At 35.7% G+C, this 23,678-nt stretch overlaps 1 protein-coding gene across 28 annotated transcripts in view; it reads left to right on the top strand.

Moving 5' to 3' along the window:
* Positions 1-23,678, top strand: part of MYCBP2 (MYC binding protein 2) — a 275,983-nt gene that overhangs the window by 221,328 nt on the left and 30,977 nt on the right. For 26 of the 28 annotated variants that reach the window (XM_063650979.1, XM_063650974.1, XM_054446938.2 and 23 more), the window contains 13 exons: positions 131-1,774; positions 2,667-2,836; positions 3,550-3,794; positions 5,826-5,993; positions 8,908-9,065; positions 10,152-10,351; positions 11,544-11,693; positions 16,173-16,333; positions 17,374-17,530; positions 17,716-17,940; positions 20,452-20,517; positions 21,953-22,192; positions 22,491-22,589. In XM_063650979.1, coding sequence (XP_063507049.1) covers positions 131-1,774; positions 2,667-2,836; positions 3,550-3,794; positions 5,826-5,993; positions 8,908-9,065; positions 10,152-10,351; positions 11,544-11,693; positions 16,173-16,333; positions 17,374-17,530; positions 17,716-17,940; positions 20,452-20,517; positions 21,953-22,192; positions 22,491-22,589 — 3,683 coding nt within the window. The remainder of the gene's footprint in view (positions 1-130; positions 1,775-2,666; positions 2,837-3,549; positions 3,795-5,825; positions 5,994-8,907; positions 9,066-10,151; positions 10,352-11,543; positions 11,694-16,172; positions 16,334-17,373; positions 17,531-17,715; positions 17,941-20,451; positions 20,518-21,952; positions 22,193-22,490; positions 22,590-23,678) is intronic. The other 2 variants (XM_054446939.2, XM_063650975.1) reach the window with 1 other exon arrangement.

The raw sequence follows: 23,678 nt of genomic DNA, 5'->3' as shown, positions 1-23,678 counted from the left end.
AAGTATTTTAGTATGTATGACAAACAATATAAATTTTGTAGCTATGTTTTTTAATTTCAGTGTTTAGTGGCTAAATTATCAGTAAGTTATAATTTTATTAATAAGTTTCACTATAAAATGGACCATACAGGTGATCGAGGAAACATCTCAACATCTTCTAAACCAGCCTCTACATCAGGAAAATCAGAGCTGTCCTCTAAACATAGCAGATCACTTAAACCTGATGGACGTATGAGCCGGACTACTGCTGATCAGAAGAAGCCAAGGGGCACAGAAGGTTTATCTGCTAGTGAATCCCTCATCTTAAAATCTGATGCTGCAAAGTTGAGGTCAGATTCCCATAGTAGGTCATTGTCCCCCAATCATAACACCTTGCAGACATTGAAATCTGATGGGAGGATGCCTTCTAGCTCCAGAGCTGAATCCCCAGGACCAGGTTCTCGGTTGTCATCTCCTAAGCCAAAGACTCTCCCAGCCAATAGATCTAGCCCATCGGGTGCTAGTTCTCCACGCTCCTCCTCACCACATGATAAAAATCTACCTCAAAAAAGTACTGCTCCTGTTAAGACAAAGCTTGATCCTCCTCGGGAACGTTCCAAATCAGACTCTTACACACTTGATCCAGATACCCTCCGCAAAAAGAAAATGCCCCTCACAGAACCTTTGAGGGGACGGTCAACATCACCAAAACCGAAATCAGTACCAAAGGATTCTACAGATTCCCCTGGATCTGAAAATAGAGCTCCCTCTCCCCATGTGGTACAGGAAAACCTCCACAGTGAGGTGGTCGAAGTCTGTACCTCAAGTACTTTAAAAACAAATAGTCTAACAGACAGCACCTGCGATGACAGCAGTGAATTTAAGAGTGTGGATGAAGGTTCAAATAAAGTTCATTTTAGCATTGGAAAAGCACCACTGAAAGATGAACAGGAAATGAGAGCATCCCCCAAAATAAGTCGAAAATGTGCCAATAGACACACCAGACCCAAAAAAGAAAAATCGAGTTTTCTTTTCAAAGGAGATGGATCCAAGCCTTTAGAGCCAGCCAAGCAAGCCATGTCTCCTTCTGTGGCCGAATGTGCCAGAGCTGTGTTTGCTTCCTTCCTCTGGCATGAAGGCATAGTACATGATGCAATGGCTTGTTCTTCTTTCCTAAAGTTTCATCCTGAACTTTCCAAAGAACATGCTCCTATAAGGAGTAGTTTAAATAGCCAACAACCTACAGAGGAAAAAGAAACCAAGTTAAAAAATAGACATTCCTTAGAAATATCATCTGCACTTAATATGTTTAATATTGCACCCCATGGACCAGATATATCTAAGATGGGTAGCATCAACAAAAACAAGGTATTGTCTATGCTTAAGGAACCACCTCTGCATGAAAAATGTGAGGATGGGAAAACCGAGACCACTTTTGAAATGTCCATGCATCACACAATGAAGTCTAAATCTCCTCTTCCCTTAACTTTACAACATTTAGTGGCTTTTTGGGAAGACATCTCTTTGGCTACTATCAAAGCTGCTTCCCAGAATATGATTTTTCCAAGTCCTGGTTCCTGTGCAGTTCTTAAAAAGAAAGAGTGTGAGAAAGAGAATAAGAAGTCCAAAAAGGAAAAAAAGAAAAAAGAAAAGGCAGAAGTTAGGCCCAGGGGTAATTTGTTTGGAGAGATGGCCCAGCTGGCAGTAGGAGGACCAGAGAAAGATACCATCTGTGAACTGTGTGGGGAGTCACATCCGTACCCGGTGACCTATCACATGAGACAAGCTCACCCAGGTAAATGATACTGTCGAATGTAGGTATAAGTACTTTTTTCTTTAATGAACCAGATCACTTCATTTGAGCTGTTCTACGAATTTTGTCAAAGGATAGGGAATTTATAGTATCTTAGAATGTCATTTTTAAAGTACATTATCAGTACAGGGTTTTGTGAAAAACAGATAAAGAAATTCTAATATTATGATGGCCAGGTCATTTAGTGCTATTTCACTTTCATGTAGCATGTTTTAAAAAATTCTATGTGTTACCCAAAGGTTATGCCGTTAATGTGTCTGTCTCACACAGCAGAAACAATGGCATGCCCATACACACAGGGCATCTCCTTTGATTTTACTATTTTCCTGTTCAGAATTGCAAATTAAATTAGATTAGATTGATTTCTATAGGCTTTTTCCTATGGAAGTGATATTGTTTTATCAGAAGACTGCATTTTCAGTAAATGTAATGATTTCTGTAACATTGACTAATATTCCAAATTCACCTAATACAAATTTGGTTAATTTTTTTCTTTGTCTACATATTATACCTCAAATGTTTTATGAATATGTGATTTCTGAAAATATATCATTGTTATAGAACTTTTATACTTGTTTTGTCTAATTTTATTGACATAATTAAGTATATCTAAATGTACCTATATTCTATCTCTCATTTAATCTGCCTGATTAGAAACTAAGTGTCTCTCATATTTGGGGCATCATTTAATTGATTGCTTTTTGATCAAGTAAGCTATTTTTCTGATATAGTTAATAGCCTGAAAAATCAGATATCTACTTCAGTATTTTGCTTTCTTTGAGAAGGTAAATCTGTCATTAATGTATGAGTAATAAGGATCAAACTATTAAGGACACTTGGAGTGTTAAATATTTATTTTTGGTATTGTTTCAAGGTTGTGGCCGATATGCTGGTGGACAAGGTTACAATAGCATTGGGCATTTTTGTGGAGGATGGGCTGGTAACTGTGGTGATGGTGGCATAGGAGGAAGCACTTGGTATCTGGTATGTGATCGCTGTAGAGAAAAATACCTCCGCGAAAAACAGGCTGCTGCAAGGGAGAAGGTATTTTACTCCATTCGGAGCTATACTTTTAATGATACGGATACACTTTATAAAAATACTTTGTTATGATCTTACTACATCAGATAATTCCACATAGTTGATATTAAAAGATCAGCTTTTATAGTGGAAATCATATACAAATTTAATATTTGTACTGAGTCAGCTGCTTTTAATTTTAAAAATTAACTATATATTGGAATAACACTAGATAACCTCTGCTACATAGGTCTTATTGACAGATATTTGTTGTGTAACTCTTTGTTATTAATTGTCTGTTATTCTCTCTATGCAGATCTTTCCTTTTCACCTTCTTTCTCTTTTCCTCTTTTTCTTTGGCTCCTTTGTTTTCCTATTCCATATCTACTCTCTCTTTTCTTTATTCACTCTAGTGGCACACCTAACTAAAAAATTTCACTGAATACATGAACTGAAATGATTTACTTTTTTAAAAAATGAATTACATTTAGATTTAACTAGTTAGGTGTTAGATTTTTCTGAAGAAGGAAAGGAAGTATAGTTTGTGTTTGATACAAAATTGTCTCGGTCAGTCTAGGATGAATATGAAGTGAATATTGTTTTTTATAATCTTATTATCTTAAAATAGCTTTACAAGTGTTTAATAATTTTTATTGGAAACTCAAAATTCTTAGCTTAAGAAACTAAGGATTTTAATATAGGTCAGAAAAGATTTCTTTGATTTTTTTCTTTGCCAGGTCAAACAGTCTAGGAGAAAACCAATGCAAGTCAAGACCCCTCGCGCCTTGCCCACCATGGAAGCTCACCAGGTGATTAAAGCCAATGCACTCTTCCTGCTGTCCCTGAGCAGTGCGGCAGAACCGAGCATTCTGTGTTACCATCCTGCAAAGCCATTCCAATCTCAGTTGCCCAGTGTGAAAGAAGGCATTTCTGAGGATCTTCCTGTGAAAATGCCTTGTCTCTACCTGCAGACATTAGCTAGGTAATAAAATTTTGCTGTTGTTTTTTAATCACCTTTGGATTAACAGTGATTTTTATTGATATCTAGGGTAGTTCGGTATTTGACCTACACTTTATTAGATGTTGTGTACTATAAAGAAACTTCGAGGCATTCATTTTTTGAGTTGCCTTGACTGACATAATGACTTTATGGTAGTAGGTATTTAAAAAACTATAAAAATGCTTCATCAATTTGCGTTGTTATTAATACAAAACATGTCTTAGAAAATAAGACTATAGCTATCTTTTACTCTTTGGTAGGCTGACTTCACTCTGTTAGTGCGAAATGCTGAAGTGGAAAGAAAGTGGTGTTTCCTTAGCAGTCTTTTATTTCATAAATTATTCGTTCTGTTAGCATTTAAATGAATACCAACTGGGCATCCACCAGCCTTGTGCTAGGCCCTGAATGTATGAATATACTAAAATCCTGGCTTCTATGTACTCACACTCGGATGTCAAGTCAGACATGTTAGTGAAACATTTGAAATGCCATGTGAGGAGTGCTACAAAAGAAGTATGTATGTAGGATGCTGTTAGAGCATAAAAGATGGAGAGTATCTGAATCTTCCCCAGGAAATCAGAAAAGGCTTCCCAGAGGGTCTGACCCTTTAGTAGAGTCTCAAAGGATAAATAGAAATCTGTCAGGCAAGTGACAGGAAGAAAGCGACTCTTGGAAGAATAACCCAGGTGAGTAAAGACACAAATGAAATCTCATTACACATTTCAGGAATCACGGGTTGTTAAAGGACTGGCTACTGGAGGAAATATGTGAAAGCCCGTTCAAAGTGATTGGTTCACCCAAGTAATGTCGGGCCCTGTAGCCCAGGTTAAGATTGCATTTTATCCCATGAGCAGAGGAAACAGTGGAAGAATTTTAAACAGAGAAATACATGAACTGGTTTGCAATTAAAAGATCACTGTGGAATGTGGAAGCTAATGTGGAGACTAGATAAAAGTGCATTACTGGAGATAGAGAGAAACCTGTTAGTATTCTATTTTCATATATTGGACCTCAATGGTGCAGCCTGTGCTTTCACACATTATGCGCTGACACTCCAAAAGAGCGTTTCATATACCAAAATCAAGTTTTTTTCATCAGCTGACAAATGAAGATAATCTAGATATTGCCCACTGACATGGCTTGCCAACCAACAGTTCCGTTTTGGAAATTGTCCTCTTTGTGTAGCAGAGTTGTATGGTTTTTAAAATTTTGTGCTTACTATTACAATAAAATGAATAAGCAACACAAATGAAAATATGAGACTAAGTACATTTGAGACTGAGGTGGAAATCATCAGTATGCCAAATACAGTAGATCTTTAGTGTGAATCACACCACTCAGTGGACTTAGGTTAGCAACTATTTGTTCATTTTGAAAAGGAAAGAATCAAATTGTAAAACATGTGAAAAATGCTAACACAGCATAATTATAGATTTTTTTCTTTTTAGCTCTCTGGGGAATGGGCACCCCCTCCACCCTGAACCACAGAAAATTTCATATATCTAATATTTTTCAAATATGATCTTATGTATGTTCCTACCCAAAAAAGTAACTACTTGTATTTCAGTGGTCTGTGGAAGAAATAATAAGCATGAACCAAGGCAGTGATGATAGGGAATGAGAAGAGAGAATGGCTCTGAGAGGAAACCTAATATCATGGGCTTGAAAGATGATGATGGTAGAGGGCTAAGCCTACTGCAACACTGGAAATATTTTAGCTTAAGCAACTGGATGGTTGGTGGGCTCATTCACCAAAACACTGGAAGATGGAAAAGTTCTCAAAAGGAAAGAAACTTAGTTCAATTTTGGATTTGAAATGTTTGTGGTACCTGGAATGTTGATGAATAAAATTATCAGACTTTTATTTTCACCTACCTACATCTATGATTATTTTAATATTTTGCCTTTAACTATGATTTACATGTGCTGCTTTTCCTGTTATGAAGGAGATTAAAAATGGAGAGGATCTGTGTTGCCATCATGCTTTAAGTTATTGGGTTTGATTTAATGCAGGCATCATCATGAAAATTTTGTGGGCTATCAAGATGACAACCTATTCCAGGATGAAATGAGATATCTACGTTCAACATCTGTACCTGCCCCGTATATATCAGTAACTCCTGATGCAAGTCCTAATGTATTTGAAGAGCCAGAGAGCAATATGAAGTCTATGCCACCAAGGTATTTTAGTTCTCTCCTGTCTGTTGAATAGCTAGTGTTTGGTGGAAGAAAGACTTTGAACTAGAAAAGAGTCCTGTAGAAGTTCTTTAATACATCTGTGAGTCAGTTTTGCTAACTGTTGGAGCAGTAAGAAGAAGCATACATGTATGACTAAGGTAAGGTCCTTGATGGGAGAGGCAGACTAGTTGGAGAGAAGAGATCAACTAATGAAGGAATTAAAGATTACATTATATGACATTACTTAATGCTATAGTAAATCAGAGTAGGGAAGGGTTACTTTGAGTTTTCATGGGAGCAGTGGCACTGAAAATAAATCTTAAACTTCTTGGATTATTGTTTACAGTGCCTCCTAACTTAGGTATGGTAGTATCAGAGTAAAGAGCTTCTCAAAAAGCTGAATAGAAACTTGTTACAATAATATAATACACAAGAAAATAGAGGCCAGGCGCTGTGGCTCACACCTGTAATCCCAGCACTTTGGGAGGCCAAGGCAGGTGGATCACCTGAGGTCAGGAGTTCGAGACCAGCCTGACCAACATGGTGAAACCGTGTCTCTACTAAAAGTACAAAAAATTACCCGAGCATGGTGACACACACCTGTAATCCCAGCTACTCAGGAGGCTGAGGCAGGAGAATTACTTGAACCTGGGAGGCAGAAGTTGCAGTGAGCTGAGATTGCACCACTGAACTCCAGCTTGAGGAAAAAAAAAAAAAAATAGAGTACCACTGAAACTTTTTTAGAGGAGAAATGATGTGATAAAAATGCAAAGGTAGTCTCACAGTGACAATTGAGAAGCTGACATATGGATTAAAGAGATATATTTTGTAGGAAAAAAGTATGACTTGTTGACTAACTGGATAATGAAAAAGATAAGTTTAAGATGACATGAAGATTTCAGTCACGAATAACTGTGAACATGGTATCATTGGAAAGGAAGACATTTGCTGAATGAAAAGAGAATGTGCTTATTAAAAGAGCATGCCACTGTGTTACTACTATACAGCTATAATTATAAACTAATATAATAAATACTTTAATGAGCACAATAGGACATATATATCCAAATGAGGTTTTTTTTTTTGGTTTTTTTTTTTCATTAAAAATACATGCAACTTCTCCCCTCCCCAACTGTGTGAATTACTCGTCAGAATTTCTTTGAAGCTGCTCTTGACATTTTCTCCAGAGTGTAGTGAAACCTTTTATGTCTTTAAAAGTGATAAAGTATTTCTAAAGGAGATACACTTTTTAAAAGAGTTAGAAACTATTTTGAGGCTAGTCTGACAAGTGTGATTCTCATTGGGTTATTATTATCCCTTAGGATCAAAATCCAGGAGGCTGAGGCAAGAGGATGGCTTGAGCCTAGGATTTTGAGGTTACAGTGAGCTATGATTGTGTCACTGCACTTCCGCCTAGGTGACAGAGCAAGACCCCGTCTGTTTAAAAAAAAAAAAGTTGATGAATAAATGAATTCATTAAATCAGTGGTTCTCAACTGAGGGTGATATTTGCCTCTCTGTTGACATCTGGCAATGTTTGGAAATAACTTTGTCACAACTGGGCTAGTTGAGTGGGCATCCTAGTGAGTTGAGGCCAGGGATGTTGCTAACCATCCTACAGGAGGCAAGACAGCCTAACAAGGAATTACCTGGCCCAGGGTAGCCATTCAATTAAAGATGTCATCTTTGCTTTCTTCTTTGGATTTTCTTGTGTTGCTTGAATTCTTTCACAAGCATATTTTTTTTTTTTGGTAAAAAGTCACTTTTTAAATTTGTGTAATTTTTTTTTTAAGTTAGTAGAAAACTTCCTCTGAAAACAGAACAAATGTCTGTGATTTATAGTAACACCATATATAAAGTAAATTAAATTAATGTTTCCCTGTATTCTAGTCATTCTGGAACCAAACAACCTATACTAACACCCAGGGACATTTACTGCCAATCAGTTATGTACAGTATTTATAGTCTATTCAAACAAGAATGTACATAAGCTTAGAGAAGTGGTGAGTAAAGAAAACACCCAGGCAGTTAGCCATCTGTTAGAAAATAGATAATTTTACCAAGGGACACAGGATTTCAAACCTGGCTTGAATGATGGAAAAAACTCCAGAACCAAAGGTGAGCAAAAATATTCCAATTTGAATTCAGGTGACAGAAAAAGGAGCTCACAAAAAGAATAGTTTCTAAATTTGTTTTAGAGAAATAAGAAAGAGAAGAGATTTCTCTTTTTTTATAAAATGTGTGAATAAAGGAAATTATATAGCTCTCTTAATAACTTTTTAAGTATTTTTAAATGTTGCTTTAATAAGTAGAAAAGCTGTTACTTTACTTAAGCCTGAATAAAACCACAAAGTTCTTTTATAGAGTGTAAATACAACACTGGTGCCAAAAATCAGTTTGTTACCTCTCATGACACCTTGATGCAGCCATCCTCCAAGGGCTTTGGGCAACATTTCCCAAGAGTGAGAAACCTCGCAGAACACTGAAGACACCAAAAGAAAACTTTGGAACCAAATTTTGCTTTCTGTTTTATTAGGTTTTCATGTGTACATAGCCATTTTCTTTCTATTTGGTGCACTTGTGATTATATCTGACTGTTTTTCCTGAATATTATGACACATGAATTCCACCCCAGTGCTTTTGATTCTAAAAAGAGCTTGGAAACCTCTCTTCTTTTTCATTTAAAATGCAAAGTAGATTTAAGAAAACCGTAAGTTTTAAGGTACAATGCTGAAATCAGTCAAAATGTTACTGCATTTGAAAAGATCAAATTATGATTTAAAGAGAGATTATCAATTTGGCTTTGATTTTGTTTCTCCTCATGAAATATTGAGTCACATATTTTGCATCATTATAAGTATAGTTACATTTCATTCAGCTCTTCTGAGTTTGTATCTGTTGTATTGTTCCATCTACAGTTTAGAAACCAGTCCCATAACTGATACTGATCTTGCAAAGAGAACTGTCTTCCAAAGATCATACTCAGTTGTTGCTTCTGAATATGATAAACAACACTCCATTTTACCTGCAAGAGTTAAAGCCATTCCTAGAAGAAGAGTTAACAGTGGAGACACTGGTAAGTATGAGGATAAAAAAGAATATTGAGTGATCTGACTACTACAGATAAAAAAGAAAATGGTTTTATTTGCATACAATTTTTAAAATTTAATTTTTGAAGGAAAAGGCATGGGATAATTTCTAACGTGTGATTGACATTCCTTCTATGTGACACAGCTATAAATGTGCATCTCTAAATTTTGCATCTTAGTTGAAGGGAAATCTGGAGATCATTCAGTGATTGTTCGAGAATAAATTGACCTTTACAATCTTACTTGTTAGGTATCTAAGCCAAATGTTACAACCATTATCCCTTCCACTAAACTTTTGTGGACCAGGAGTTCCAATAACGTACACATTCACAGTTATCTCTCCACCCCAACTGAAGCTTGATAACTCTTGGAGCTGCCATCATTCTAAGTAGATAATAAAACTTTGGGCATATAAATAGCCCTTAATCAGTTTAAAAAAAAAAAAAAAAAAGAGTTACATGATCTGGACCAGTTGGTATCAACAGCCCCAAATTGGAGTTGGGGATTCTACCTCAAGAATAATTAAAGAAACCCAAGAAGAACAGGGTAATATAGTGATAAATTATCAGAGAGATCACTTGCTAAAATGAAGGTTTGGCCTAAAAATTATAGTCAGATGATTAAGTTATCTTATTGAAGACTTTTAAGAAAAACATTATTGAAAATTGCCCAGCAATTTATAGGTTCATTCAACAAATATTTTTGACCTCCCGTTAAGAAATGTTTCTTATAAAGCCATCTTTTAGAAAATGATACAGATGAGATGTAGATTTCATTTAGAGAGAATATAAATCACTTAGCTTTTAGAGTGTTTTAGAAAATGTGAACTTTAGATTCAGCTCTGGATTCAAAACCCACCTCTACAACTTAATAGCTATATGACTTTCAGAGAGTAACATATTTAATCTTTCTGAACCTTGGTTTCTTCCTCAGTAAAAGTTGAAATTGTTATGATTTGTGTCATGTGCAAAAAAACCAATGACAAAGGCTCTAAAGTGAATATATTAGATATTATTATCTTAAATATATATGCACTGCCTATGAAAATTAATAATTTTCTTTTTCTTTAATAGAAGTTGGTTCTTCCCTTTTGAGACATCCGTCTCCTGAGCTTTCTCGGCTAATCTCAGCCCACAGCTCTCTTTCTAAAGGAGAACGAAATTTCCAGTGGCCAGTTTTAGCTTTTGTTATACAACATCATGATCTAGAAGGTCTTGAAATAGCAATGAAACAGGCCCTAAGGAAATCTGCTTGTCGAGTTTTTGCTATGGAGGTATGAAGACATTAATGAAATTACTGTTTCATTGATCATACAAATCATGTGATGATTCTATTTAACGATGCCACTTTTTTGCCAACAGAAATTGTGTGAAATTAAAAGGCATTAGCCAATTAAAAGCATTAAGTGTTCCTATAAAAATCAGACTCTAAAGTTTATGAATATAAATGAATTTAGAATTTCATATTTAAGCATTCTGAAGAAATTTATTTCTGTATTGCTTTACTATTTGAATCTTGAGATTATCTTTTTTTAAAAAGCTTTTTACACTCAAAATGTCATTTTATTAGAATGAAATGACAGAGTAATCACGGAAAGAAGATAAGGAGTAGGGCTTTTGAGTTGTAAGTGGACCAGTAATAACTTCTCTAGGCCTTTGGTCTCTGGAAATAATAGGATGCTGTATATTACAGGCCTGTATCTGTATTTTTATCGAATGTGATAAATAACCTACCACTTCATGGATGGGAATTATATGAATATATTTAACTAAATGGTTGCTTGCCTAGAGCTTGAGATACACTTTGTGTTCATCCAGGTGCAAGTTGGAAAAAATGTGCTTGAATAAATTAATATTAAAAAGAATTTTCAAAGTAAAATGTGGTTTGAAAAAGTATTTTGGTATTATATCTTATAAATTATTTTTCCTGTTTTTTTTTTAATTAAAACCCCAAATTATTAACTGTTTCAAGTTCCGTGTGCTTTCAGTGAAATAAAGGTCAGATTTTCAAGGAGCCAAGCATAGTAGCCCATGCTTGTAATCCTAGCACTTTGGGAGGTGGAGGAGGGAGGATCACTTGAGCGCAAGAGTTTGAGACCAGCCTGGGCAACATCGTGAGGCCTCATTTCTACAAAAAAAAAGTTTTAAAATCAGCTGGATGTGGTAGTACACACCTGTAGTCCCGGCTACTTGGGAGGCTGAGGTGGGAGGATCATTTGTGCCTGGGTGCTTGAGGCTGCAGTGAGCCATGATCATACCACTGTACTCCAACCTGGGTGACAGAGCAAGTCACTGTCTCTTAAAAAGAAAAACAAATAGTAAAACTATAAGGTATTTTTTTTTTAATTAAAAAAGATTTTCTAGTATCTTTCTTTGAAGCCTTAATCGATGGAGGTACTTTATTTCTGAGTACTTTTTAAACTCATGTATTTTATTCTTGAACTCATTTAACCGTCATTTCTTCAGGCTTTCAACTGGCTTCTGTGTAATGTCATCCAAACCACTTCTCTCCATGATATTCTGTGGCATTTTGTGGCATCACTGACTCCTGCACCAGTGGAACCAGAGGAAGAAGAAGATGAAGAAAATAAAACAAACAAAGAAAATTCAGAACAAGTAAATGAGATTTTTATTTGTTTTGATTGTGCATATTTTTATAGAAACTGGTAGTACACCTTCAAATAGTCCAATAATTTGCATGAAATCATTCGCAGATCTAACTTGAAAGCAAAAAGAATATTTTAGTGCTATGGGCAAAGTATTAATAATGAGACCTGGATTTTATAGAAGGCAGCCTGTATAATGGACAGAGCATTGAACTAGGGCACTAGGAGCCTGAGTTCAGCCTCATTTCTACCCTATTGTAGTTGTATGACTTGTAGGCCTCAGTTTCCATGTCTGTAAAATGAAAGAGTAGTCTAGGTGGCATTTATCTTATTCCCAGTCACTCTGAAATTATGTGAGTGGCATTTTAGGATAATTTCCAGGGATATCAAGCAACATTATCATAGTCAAATTCTTAAAACTCACAAAGAAACAAGACACCATGAGCAAGAACTAGCAAAAACAATAGGCAGCAGAAATAGACCCTCAACAATGGTTGTAATTATCTGTGTAAATGTAGAATAATGTGTTAATATGCTTAAAGAAATAAAAGAGAAACTTTAAAATATGAGAAGAAATTGTGAGAAGAAATATAAAGTGATGAATTTGATAAAGAACTAAAGAAAATGTAAATACTAATCTAAGTATAATTGATATTTTTATTTTTGAGATTTTATAGCATGTCAGTGAAAAAATTGGTTAACTATAAGAGAATGACAGATTCGATAAAGAACTAAAGAAAATACGTAAAAATTTATCTAACTATAATTGATATTTTTAAAAAAATCAGTTTGACATTTTATAGCATGTCAGTGAACAAATTGGTTAAATATAAGAGACCTGTAGAAATTATCTGGACTTCAACACAGAGAAAGTAAATAAAAAATACAAGTTGCTAAGAGCAATGAAGGGCAAAATGATGTCTAACTTACCTACTTGGAGTTTCAGAAGGAGAAGACAGAATGGAAGACAGACGGTATTTAAGAGTTAATACTTGAGAATTTCCCAGAATTGATTACAGATAACAACCCATTGAGTCAAGAATCCCAGTAAACCCCAAGCAGAATAAATACAAATCATGGTGGACAAATCTATGTATAACTTACCTACTTGGAGTTTCAGAAGGAGAAGACAGAATGGAAGAGAGACAGTATTTAAGAGTTAATACTTGAGAATTTCCCAGAATTGATTACAGATAACAACCCATTGAGTCAAGAAGCCCAGTAAACCCCAAGCAGAATAAATACAAATCATGGTGGACAAATTATAGTGAATCACCTGAACACCAAAAACAAAGAAAGAGATCTTTTAAGCAGCCACAGGAAAAAATATTAGCTTTCAAAAGAGGGACAGTGAGAATAATTGCTTAATTTTCGGTAGCAACATTACAAGTTAAAATGCTGAGTTTGTTTAAAAGGCTTTCAGTTGGTTTTTTTCAACGTGGTGAAAGAAAATACTTGTTAACCCAGTTGAAGCGTCTTTGAAGAACAAGACCAAAGACATTTCCAGAATAAAAACAGAGAAATGGCCATGGAGTGTCAATGAAGAGAAAAGAAAGTGTAAATATGAGGGCATATCTTAAAAAACATTGACTATGTAAAAAGTAATGATATGTCGTGGTGATGTACAAAATGATAAAAGATCAATCCTGGATATGTATCTACCTAATACTGTAACCTTAAAAAAAGTAACAATTGACAGACTGCAAGGAAAACTAGGACAGTCTGCAGTTACAATGTGAGATTGTCATATACCTGTAACAGCTATCTGTTCCTGCATAACTACCCCAAAACTCACTGGACTAAAACAGTTGTTTATTTGCTCACAGTCTGTGGGTTGGCAATTGCAGCAAGGCTCCACTGAGAGGAATGGCTCTTTCCTGTTTTGGTTACATGGTGTGCTTCAAGTGGTACCCCCTGAGCTCTTTTATCCTCCAGGATGCTGGCCTAAGTTTGTTCAGATGCCAGAAGCATTCAAGAAAGAGAGCACAGAAGCTGCAAAGCTAAAATGGCGAAGACTAAACTCATATGCCATGCTTCTGCCACCTTCCATTAGCTAGTATAATTCACAAAGCCAGTCAAATTCAAAGACTGAGAAATAAACTCCACCTGTTGATGGGAAGAGCGACAGAGAATTTGTGGCTGTTTTGTGTATAGTACCATAACACTCTTTTTAGTACTGGATAGGTCAGGCAGAGAAAAAGAATCAGAAAGTACACAGATTTGAATGATTGACAGTCTTGATAGAATATACAAAACATTGCATGTAGTTGTTTACATTCTTTTCAGATACAAACAAATGTCTATGGAAATTGACCATTTACTGGACACATAAAGCAAGTTTCAACAAACTTGAAATAATTGGTTTTCTTCCTACCATGTCCTCAGTCTTTATTGCTAGTATATAAGAATTAGATAACAAAACAATAACAAGAAAAATATTTATAGGGAAATTAAGTAACACTTCCAAATGAGTTGCATCAAAGAGGAATTATAACAGAAAATATTTTAAATGGAATGGCAATAATAGTACATCTCAAAACTTGTTGTTTGGCAGAGTTCTAGTTATAGTTATGATGAAACAGCCAGTGTCAGGATTAGTTCTTATAGTAAATAACAAAAAGCTGGGCAAAATATTTAAAACAATTGTTCATAGGCTCTGAGCAGTGACCAGTACAGGGCTGTAATCCTTGAGAGAAGAAAAGGGCATGAGGTAAGCCCCACACAATTGGGAAAAGAGCCCAAGCAGAGTATGTCAGTTGTGTTGGCAGAGATCAAAGTTTAGGACTGTAACTTTGGGATGTGGGAAGCAGGGCACCAGTGGTACAGAGCTGCAGAAAGGGAGTCTAAAATTTTTGCATAAAAATATCCCTGAGGTCCTGGCCACTCTTAGACTGGGCATGCAATTTCTCTGGAGGACCTAGCAGTGGAAATGAATTGTAAACTGAGAAATGAACAGATTCTTAGCTTCAGACCTGGGTTCTGAAGTTTTAGTCCAACCAGAGGTAGGGTGAGTGTGATGAATACTCCTGGCATGCCCTTGAAACCCCGGAAAGACCATACTCAAGGAATACAGACCATGCCTTAGGAGTAAGGGCAGTGCCTAAAATCAAGGGCAAAACTGAAATAACCCCAGTCTAACAAAGTCGAATGCCAAGGCTTCATGGAATCTAGATGGCCTGCTATCTCCCTGTAAGAACAAAACTACGTTCTTTAGAAGATAATATAAACCAGAACTTCTATATCAGTAGAGGAAGATAATATAAACCAGAACTTCTATATCAGTAATCAATAGATGCACAAAGAAGGAGGCAAAAAGCGACCATCTTTTACTTAGCTCAGTGACATAGTTTAAAAAGTTTGATGGGCTTACATTGGTAGCAAGATGGAAGAACAGACATTCTTTGCTATGGAGTAGCAGCTTCTTAGAGAATGGTTTGGTAAGATCTATCAAAATTCACATTAAAAATCATTCAGTAATTCCACTTTTATGAAGTTCTCCTTATCATATATGCATGTGTGAAAAGACAAATATACAAGTTGATTCATTGCAGAATGTTATATAAAAACAAAAGATTGGAAACAACCTAAATGGCTGTTCTGAAGTGGACTGATGAAATAAACTGTGATATTTTTATTCATCAGAATACTATGCAGTGGGATAATATATGTTACATACATATCTAATAAGTAATAATCTCAAAGATAAATTATTGTTAAAAGAGTACAGATCAGTTTGTTTACAGTGCTGCCATTTGTGTAAATGAACAATATTTATAGACAGTCCAAGAAACTGGTAATAGAAATTGCCAGTGGGAGGGCACCTAGGTGGCTGGGCTATAGCGACAGGGAGACTTTTTATGGTATTTGTTTATACCTCTTGAATATTTTATTATGATGTATGTTACCTACTCAAAATAATAAAAAGTTATTCCATAGTTAATATTATTAATGGAGCCATCTGAGGGTTGGAATGAGAAATGAAATTCAACCCCTACTTCTCTTTCCTAGCTGTGGTCCATTTGCCTAGAAAGGAGCTTTTTTTTTCTAATTCACATAAAAATGCTATATGAGTTAGTGACCACCCCAACTTCTAAACATATGTTATTTTTTATACGTAAACATACACACAAAACATACCTACATATATGTATGTGTATATATCCATACACATACATGTATATGCACACACACTACACATACACATGCATACACGTGTGGATTCACCCTACAGGTAGATTTGTGAGTACACTAGAATTGATACATTTATTCATTTGCATGCTGATTTTACTTGTGACTAAACTTACAGCTTTTTTCCCTAAAATAATACAAACGTAATTAGTTAAAATTACTGTATCTTTCTGGGTACAATTTGGTTTTGTTGTTTGTATTTCTGTTACATGACCATTTTTTAAGTATACATAATAGTCTTTTGTGAAGAAGATTCCTTCCAGCACACAAACTGATAAACTTGTTTCCATTTCTGCCTTAGGAGAAAGATACAAGAGTATGTGAACATCCACTCTCGGACATAGTGATTGCCGGGGAAGCTGCTCATCCTTTACCACACACCTTTCACCGCTTGCTGCAGACCATCTCAGACCTTATGATGTCTCTCCCCAGCGGCAGTTCATTACAGCAAATGGCCCTGAGGTAATTTTGTATCCACATATACTAGGTACATTGGACAAGAGAGTTTATGGAATGTTCAAAGTATGAAGTGCTCCAAAAAAAGCTCTTTAAATAGTAAGATAGAATCCCTACATTATATAGATGGTGCCTCCCTCCTTACAGTCATAATTTTTAGAATAGTCCTTCCTGTTAGTTAACATTTGTTTGCCCTCCTGTAAAATGTGCCTAATGTACTTCTTAGTGCCCTAAATTATCACTGTAGCAATCTCTCTCACTTTCCCCACTCTCCTACCTCAAATCACTTAAATGTCCCAAAAAGAGAGAGGGAAAATGAAATCTCAAAAAAAAAAAAAACCAAAATAGAATTTTGACTTGAAAAGAATCTTAGGAAAAACAGAGCCTGGTTATATGCACCCAGTCCTAAAAGCACCTTAAGGAGCATCACAGATGCTCAACAGATTCCCATTTCAATTTGAAATGTGTTGAGAATTTAGCATTGCTTTTACACTGTGAACCTTGTTACTAGATTCACATACTGGTCTCACACTTATAAATAAATTCTCCTAATTAATGTATACAAGAAATAGATTGATGGAATGCTTGAGCTTCCCATGTTCCTAATGATAAGACCAGTGGAAGAGAGATTTCTCTTTGTCCTCCTCACAAGATTTTTGAAATACAAGATAAATTATACCCTGATGAATTAGTATGGCATTGTAAGAGTAATAAATTTGAGGGGTTGTTACAGTTTGTGTACCACTTGTTTACACAACAGATTCATTACCCTTTTTGCTTCTGTAGCCTTGATCTTCATCTGTCTAATTCTTTTATATTTAAAATGGGTCAACTTTCCTTAGAATTTACCTTGTTCCAAAGAAGTTACCTTTATTTCTCAAAAACAAAAACAATGGGAATGATTTTCTTCCCTGAATTTTTAAAATGTCTGTTACTAGAACATTAAGATTTCTTGAGATATTAGCTACAGAGTACTCATCTAAGAGTTCCTTAGATGTTCCTGGAAAATAATTATTTCGTATATTGCTTATATATTGCCTTTGTAGGTGCTGGAGTCTCAAATTTAAGCAATCTGATCACCAGTTCCTTCACCAGAGCAACGTCTTTCATCACATTAACAATATTTTGTCAAAATCAGATGATGGCGATAGTGAAGAGAGTTTTAGCATCAGTATACAGTCTGGCTTTGAAGCTATGAGTCAGGTCAGTCATTTCAGTTATTATCCTGGTTGTCCTGTTAGTTAATAATACATCAAAGGAGAAACTATAAGTTATTCATAATTGATTTGATCCTGTCTTCCATTATGTTTTATCTTATACCTGTTTGTTTCATCATCACGGAAGATTTGCTTTTAAGTATCATAAGTACTTATATTTGTTTCTGATAGGAATTATGCATAGTAATGTGCTTAAAGGACTTAACCAGCATTGTTGACATAAAAACTTCAAGCCGACCTGCCATGATTGGCAGTTTGACAGACGGCTCCACAGAAACCTTTTGGGAATCAGGAGATGAAGATAAAAACAAAACTAAGAACATCACCATCAACTGTGTAAAAGGAATCAATGCCCGCTATGTGTCAGTTCACGTGGACAATTCCCGAGATCTTGGGGTAAGAAAGCAAACTTGATTTATGGCTCTTTAGCTCAGTATTCATGCACTCTCATTTCTGAATTCAGCAACAAGCTTTATCACCTGGAATTTCACCAAACAAACATCATTGCTATAATCCCCAAATCTTAAGTCTAAAAACAAATTAATATGATTGGGAGCACTATGGAATTCCATTTCTGAAAAGAGGTCTGATTACAAATATACTATGGCTACAGCTAAGCAAAATGAAAGTCTACTCTACGATTTTCTGCTGCCATTCCCTTGGTTAAGATTTTCCCGTGACCTGGAAGTCCTCCCCTTAAACTCTGCTGATCAATTCTCCCAGGGTCTCTCAAACTCAGCGAGAAATTCTAAGTAACTCCTCTAAAAAATTACTCTTTCCCTCTGCTGGTTCTTTTTTGTATTACTCTGGTGGCACTTAATAATAATCTTTGACCTATGGTGTAATTAGCTTTTTTTTTTTTGAAATGGAGTCCCTCTGTCACCCAGGCTGGAGTGCAGTGGCACAATCTTGGCTCACTGCAACCTTCGCCTCCAGGTTCAAGCGATTCTCCTGCTTCAACCTCCTGAGTAGCTGGGATTACAGGCAAACACCACCATGCTTGGCTAATTTTTGTATTTTTAGTAGAGACAGGGTTTCACCATGTTGTCCAGGCTGGTCTCGAACCCCTGGCCTCAAGTGATCTGCTCACTTCGGCCTCCCAAAGTGCTAGGATTACAGACATGAGCCACTGCACCCAGCCTATCTTCAAGTGTCTACTTCTTTGCCACAGTCCTCATGAAATAAAAAATAAGTTTCAGACTGTCCCAAATAATCATAATTTATATTCTCTTTAGCCTAGTTCATCCATGTGTTTCAACTGAATTAAATATTCTTTTATAAAAGGCACTAAACAAGAAAAAAGAGCCCTATTTGCTTGAGTATTAACAACCAAGAAAGAAATAGCACTAACTGCCAGACTGCCTTTCTTCTACCTCATTTAGAATTTTTTTCCTCAGAATGGATGTGGCTTGCTAGCAGATACAGTATTAATGGCTCTCCTTGAACCATTGCCTGGCTCCTCCTGTGCCATTTGCATATTTCCTTTCTCAGGAAGAGCCACAGTGGTAGGATTGGGTCTCAGATAACCTGGATGCAGGCCAGTCTGCAATCAGAGCAACCTCCAACTCCTGTACATCAGTGCAGGTTCTATTCCTCCCTGGTATTGAGGAAGTAAAAGAGGCTTAGCTAATATAATATGAGCTATTTCCTCCTCAGACCTAAGAATTTCCACTAGTGTAACTTTATCTTACTGGAAAGTCAAGTGTAGCAAAGCAAAACATTTTTGTAGCTAGAACTCACTGTTCAGTGCAAAGCTATCTTTGGCTCATGGTACATTTTAAGCAAGGACATACTTTCCCTCAGAACAATGATTGCAATCAATTTAACATTTCTGTCTTTTCTAAGAGGAAATAATCATAACAGTATTCATTTTCAAAATTCCCAACATGTAAGCTGACATCTACTTTCCTTTTAACAGGCTTCCTCTATGTTATAGGTTGAGCGTTCCAAATCTGAAAATCCAAAATGCTACAGAATCTGAAACTTTTTGAACACAGATGTGACACTTAAAGGAAATGCATATTGGAGCATTTCTGGTTTTAGATATTCAGATTTGGGATGCGCAGCCAGTAAGTATAATGCAAATAGAGTATTTCAAAATCCTAAAAAATCCCTAATCTGAAACACTTCTAGTCCCAAATATTTCTAATAAAGGATACTCAACCTGTATGTATATTTTCCTTGAGTTATGTACCTCCGTGTTCCTCAACCTGCCTACCACAGAGCCTTGTACACAGCATTTGTTGATTTGAGTTGTATCAGCCTACAGCACTCATATTCTGCAGCTCTCCAAGGAATTAATGTTAATCTATTTCTTCGTGTGCTTTGCGTAAAACTTATTCAGCCTTAAGATATTTGGCACTAGTTTGAACATGTATTGAACTTGTACTGTTTGACATTTATTTTGTGTATTAATGTTGCCTTCCCTAGTTTGGCAAGTATCTTGGGGGATAGAACCTCCTCTTGTATATCCTACTTCAAGTCTGTAAGTCTGGGTACATTGTGACACTCATAAGTATTTGTTAATTCAGTTACCTTCCCTCTTTATACTTCCAAAAGTAATGAAAATATAGCAACAAGAGTCTGACATAAGTGACAAGCAGACTTGTTGAAAGGCTTCATGAGGATGGAATCTGAATATTTAGACTTTGAATAAGGAGAGGGAATGTCAAGCTGTGAGAGAGCACCTGGAGAGAGGCTGAAATGTGCAATTCAAGATGGAGTTTGTGAGAATAAGACTGAAGTTGTAGGAACCGTGGTTAGTTGGAGGGATGGGGTGGTGTCAATGAGGAAGGACCATAAGAGACAGGCAGAAGAGTTGATGTGGTATTGGTAGGTCATGAGAAACCATTGTAAGTTCTGAAGCAGGAATATAGCATATTAACTATTGTGAATTGTCTATTTCAGAATAAAGTTACCTCAATGACCTTCTTAACTGGCAAAGCAGTAGAAGATTTGTGCAGAATAAAGCAGGTAATTGAAATTTTGTCATTAAGTGTTTTGCTACCTAGAGAGAAATTTCTTCTTCTCAGCCTTCACTATTGAATTCCACCCTTGGCACACAACCAAAGTATTATAGGGAATTATCTATTTACAGAACACTAAATTGACAAGTGGTCCATACATAGGAATAGTAACCACCATCCCTGTGCTAGACATCTCACCTATTTTCCTAAATGTTCCCCAGTCATGAGCAATTATATTGTACCTACAGTCTCCCATACCCTACTCCCCAACAAAGACTCAGGGTATCTTAAAATTTATCACAGATCCCATTCACACTTAAAACCTTACTTCACCTATACTTTGAGTTAAAACAGGTTATTGTCCTCTGGCCTGAAAAATCTGTCTGTTATAACACCTGTAACACTGCAGCTATATCCAGGTTGCAAGTCAGTTTAAACCAACTCTAGAAACAAGTTAAGTTTTATCTAGGCATGTGTCTGAGACTGTGCTCAAGCTCCCTTACTTGTATTCGTGAAACTTTGTCAAAACTGTTCCTCACTGGCTACTTTATCTCACAAAAAGTTGGCCAATTGCTTGCTTGCTTGCTTGTTTTCAAATCACATTGAAGGAATCAATTAAGATTTTGGACTAAACATATAATAAATTTTGTTTAAATTGTTAAAGAATTTGGGAAAATAATCCTATTCAATGAGATTGTGTTTGTTTATACTTAATACCCCTTTTTGAAAATTGACATTATTAATTAAAATAATATCAATTTAATGTCTATGTAAATCACATAGAAATCCCCAGGTCATTTCTTGGTTATTAAATGCCATAAGAACAGTTTTTATTTTATGAAGGGAATAGTGTCAAGAACTATTTCACAGTATATTAACATTTAATCCTTGAAAAAAAAATCATGTTCTCAATGAAAATTAGTGAAATAAGGAATCACAAGTGTGAAGTTACGTATTATATAATTTTTGTTCAAAAGTAAAACATATTAAGTAACTGCACTTTAAAGTCCCTTATCTTTAAATTGTACTTTAATGTGAGGATGCACAAAAAAAGAACCCTTTTCTGATCTTGTGAGGTTTCCTCTTACAGATAATACAGATAAGGTACAGTCATATAAATTATTTGTAATTATTTTATTCATATAATTTTGCTCGGAAGCCATATCGTAGTCAGGCCTGGATTTTAATTCTCAATTCCACCATTTACTGAAAATCCCTTAACCTGTGTTAACCTTGGTTTCTTCATCTGTGTAATAGCAACTATAAATAATATTACTTATCTTCACCTGGTTGAAATAAGAAAATCAGTGTGAAATAACCTCATAACCTTTACTCTGTACAATTCTTTGTTATTTGAGCTTGCTAATATCAATGCTAAGTCCAGCACAGTGATAAAAGTGATCCAGCTGAATCAGGTTCCTGCCTCTTTTCTACTCAACCAGGTTGATCTGGATTCCAGGCACATTGGCTGGGTAACAAGTGAACTTCCAGGAGGGGATAATCACATCATAAAAATTGAATTAAAAGGCCCAGAAAATACACTGAGAGTTCGACAAGTCAAAGTCCTGGGCTGGAAAGATGGTGAAAGCACAAAAATAGCTGGCCAGATTTCAGCCAGTGTGGCCCAGCAGAGGAACTGTGAAGCTGAGACTCTGCGAGTATTCAGACTGATTACGTCTCAAGTGAGTGTCCTTATGACATATTCTAGCACAGGATAATTGCCGTAATATATTTTAAGAGTGTAACAAAATATTTTGTGAAACTTATTATAGAAATTTCTGGCTACAAATGTTGCCCATTTTTTCTTTTCATAGCCCTAAACACCTGAGTTACATGTTGCATTTGTAATTAAGAAAAATAGTGGTGTATGTTAGCAAGAGTAGCATATTATAAAACCTGCGGAATCAGCTAATGAGTCCTCTGGCCAATATAGTGTTAATGCCTGTCATTAATTCCTTTTCACATGCATATCTTCATCAGGTATTTGGAAAGCTCATCTCTGGAGATGCTGAACCTACACCAGAACAAGAGGAAAAAGCACTATTGTCATCACCTGAAGGAGAAGAAAAAGTATACAATGTATTTATTTGTATTCTAAAGATATTTATTTCCCTTTTTTATTCGTTTTTTCAGTGAAATATTTCATTTATTGTTGTATATTTTGATGGATATGTAATAACAGTTTTATGCAGTTCGTATTTTTTCTCAGAAAGATGAAGGAACTATCTAAAAGAAATTCATTATTCATGTATAATCTAGCTAGTATTTTAAGTAACAGCAAATTTGCTCTATACCTTGGGTTTTTGCGTTCATTTGTAATCATTTCTGTGCTGTACCCCATCAATTATCTTCTCCCTCCTCCATTGTCCCTGTCCTTCACAGTTCAGCTCGAAAGTACTGTCTTCTTCATGAAACTTTTTTACGATTTATCCTCTTCATGAAACTTGTTTATGATTTCCCCAAACAAAAGCAGTTTTCTCTCTGCTGGAGTTCATAATAATCTGTATGTGTCTCTTCTTCATTTTTCTCTTATGTTTATCTACATGGATGTTTTATCTCTTCTACTGAACCATAGCTTCTTAAAGACCAAGTCCATGTCTAATTTGTCTTTGTATCCATCATGGTAGCATCACACACGTTTAGTAAATTTTTGTTAGAATAACTACTTTTTGTTACTGTTCTTGAAATTTCTTCTAAAAATACAGTTGCTTTACTTTTTCGGTCCTGACTAAAACACTATACCTAAAACTTTTGTACCTCATCCATTTCCAAAAAGAGAAGTCAACTCTGACTAGTCTCAATATTCTAGTGTCTTTAAATGCTACAAATAATCACCTTGACAGCCCTTTGAAAGATAAATTTCAAGGATTTCCCTTGTCTCACCCTGTGTTTCCTAATACAGTAGTATCTAAATCATTGTCCTATTTTTGTTTGAGGTCTGAAAAAAATTAAGATTTCTTAAATGCTGGTAACTTCTTTCAACATCTTTTGGAGATCTCATTTGAATGACTACAAGACTGTGTAACTACCCTGTTAAATCAATTGAATTTTAGCAGATGTCAACTCTGTACGAAACAATTCTGAGAATGGCAAGCCCTCAAAAAGCTTGCATTCTGTTCTTGGTTATGAACCCTCTGCATTCCCCTCACCCCCCAAAAAGAAATCTTA

Source organism: Pongo pygmaeus, chromosome 14, assembly GCF_028885625.2.
Source record: "Pongo pygmaeus isolate AG05252 chromosome 14, NHGRI_mPonPyg2-v2.0_pri, whole genome shotgun sequence".
Lineage (NCBI taxonomy): Eukaryota > Metazoa > Chordata > Mammalia > Primates > Hominidae > Pongo > Pongo pygmaeus.
The sequence above is the reverse complement of the archived record's forward strand: the minus strand, read 5'-3'. Positions and strand labels throughout refer to the sequence as shown.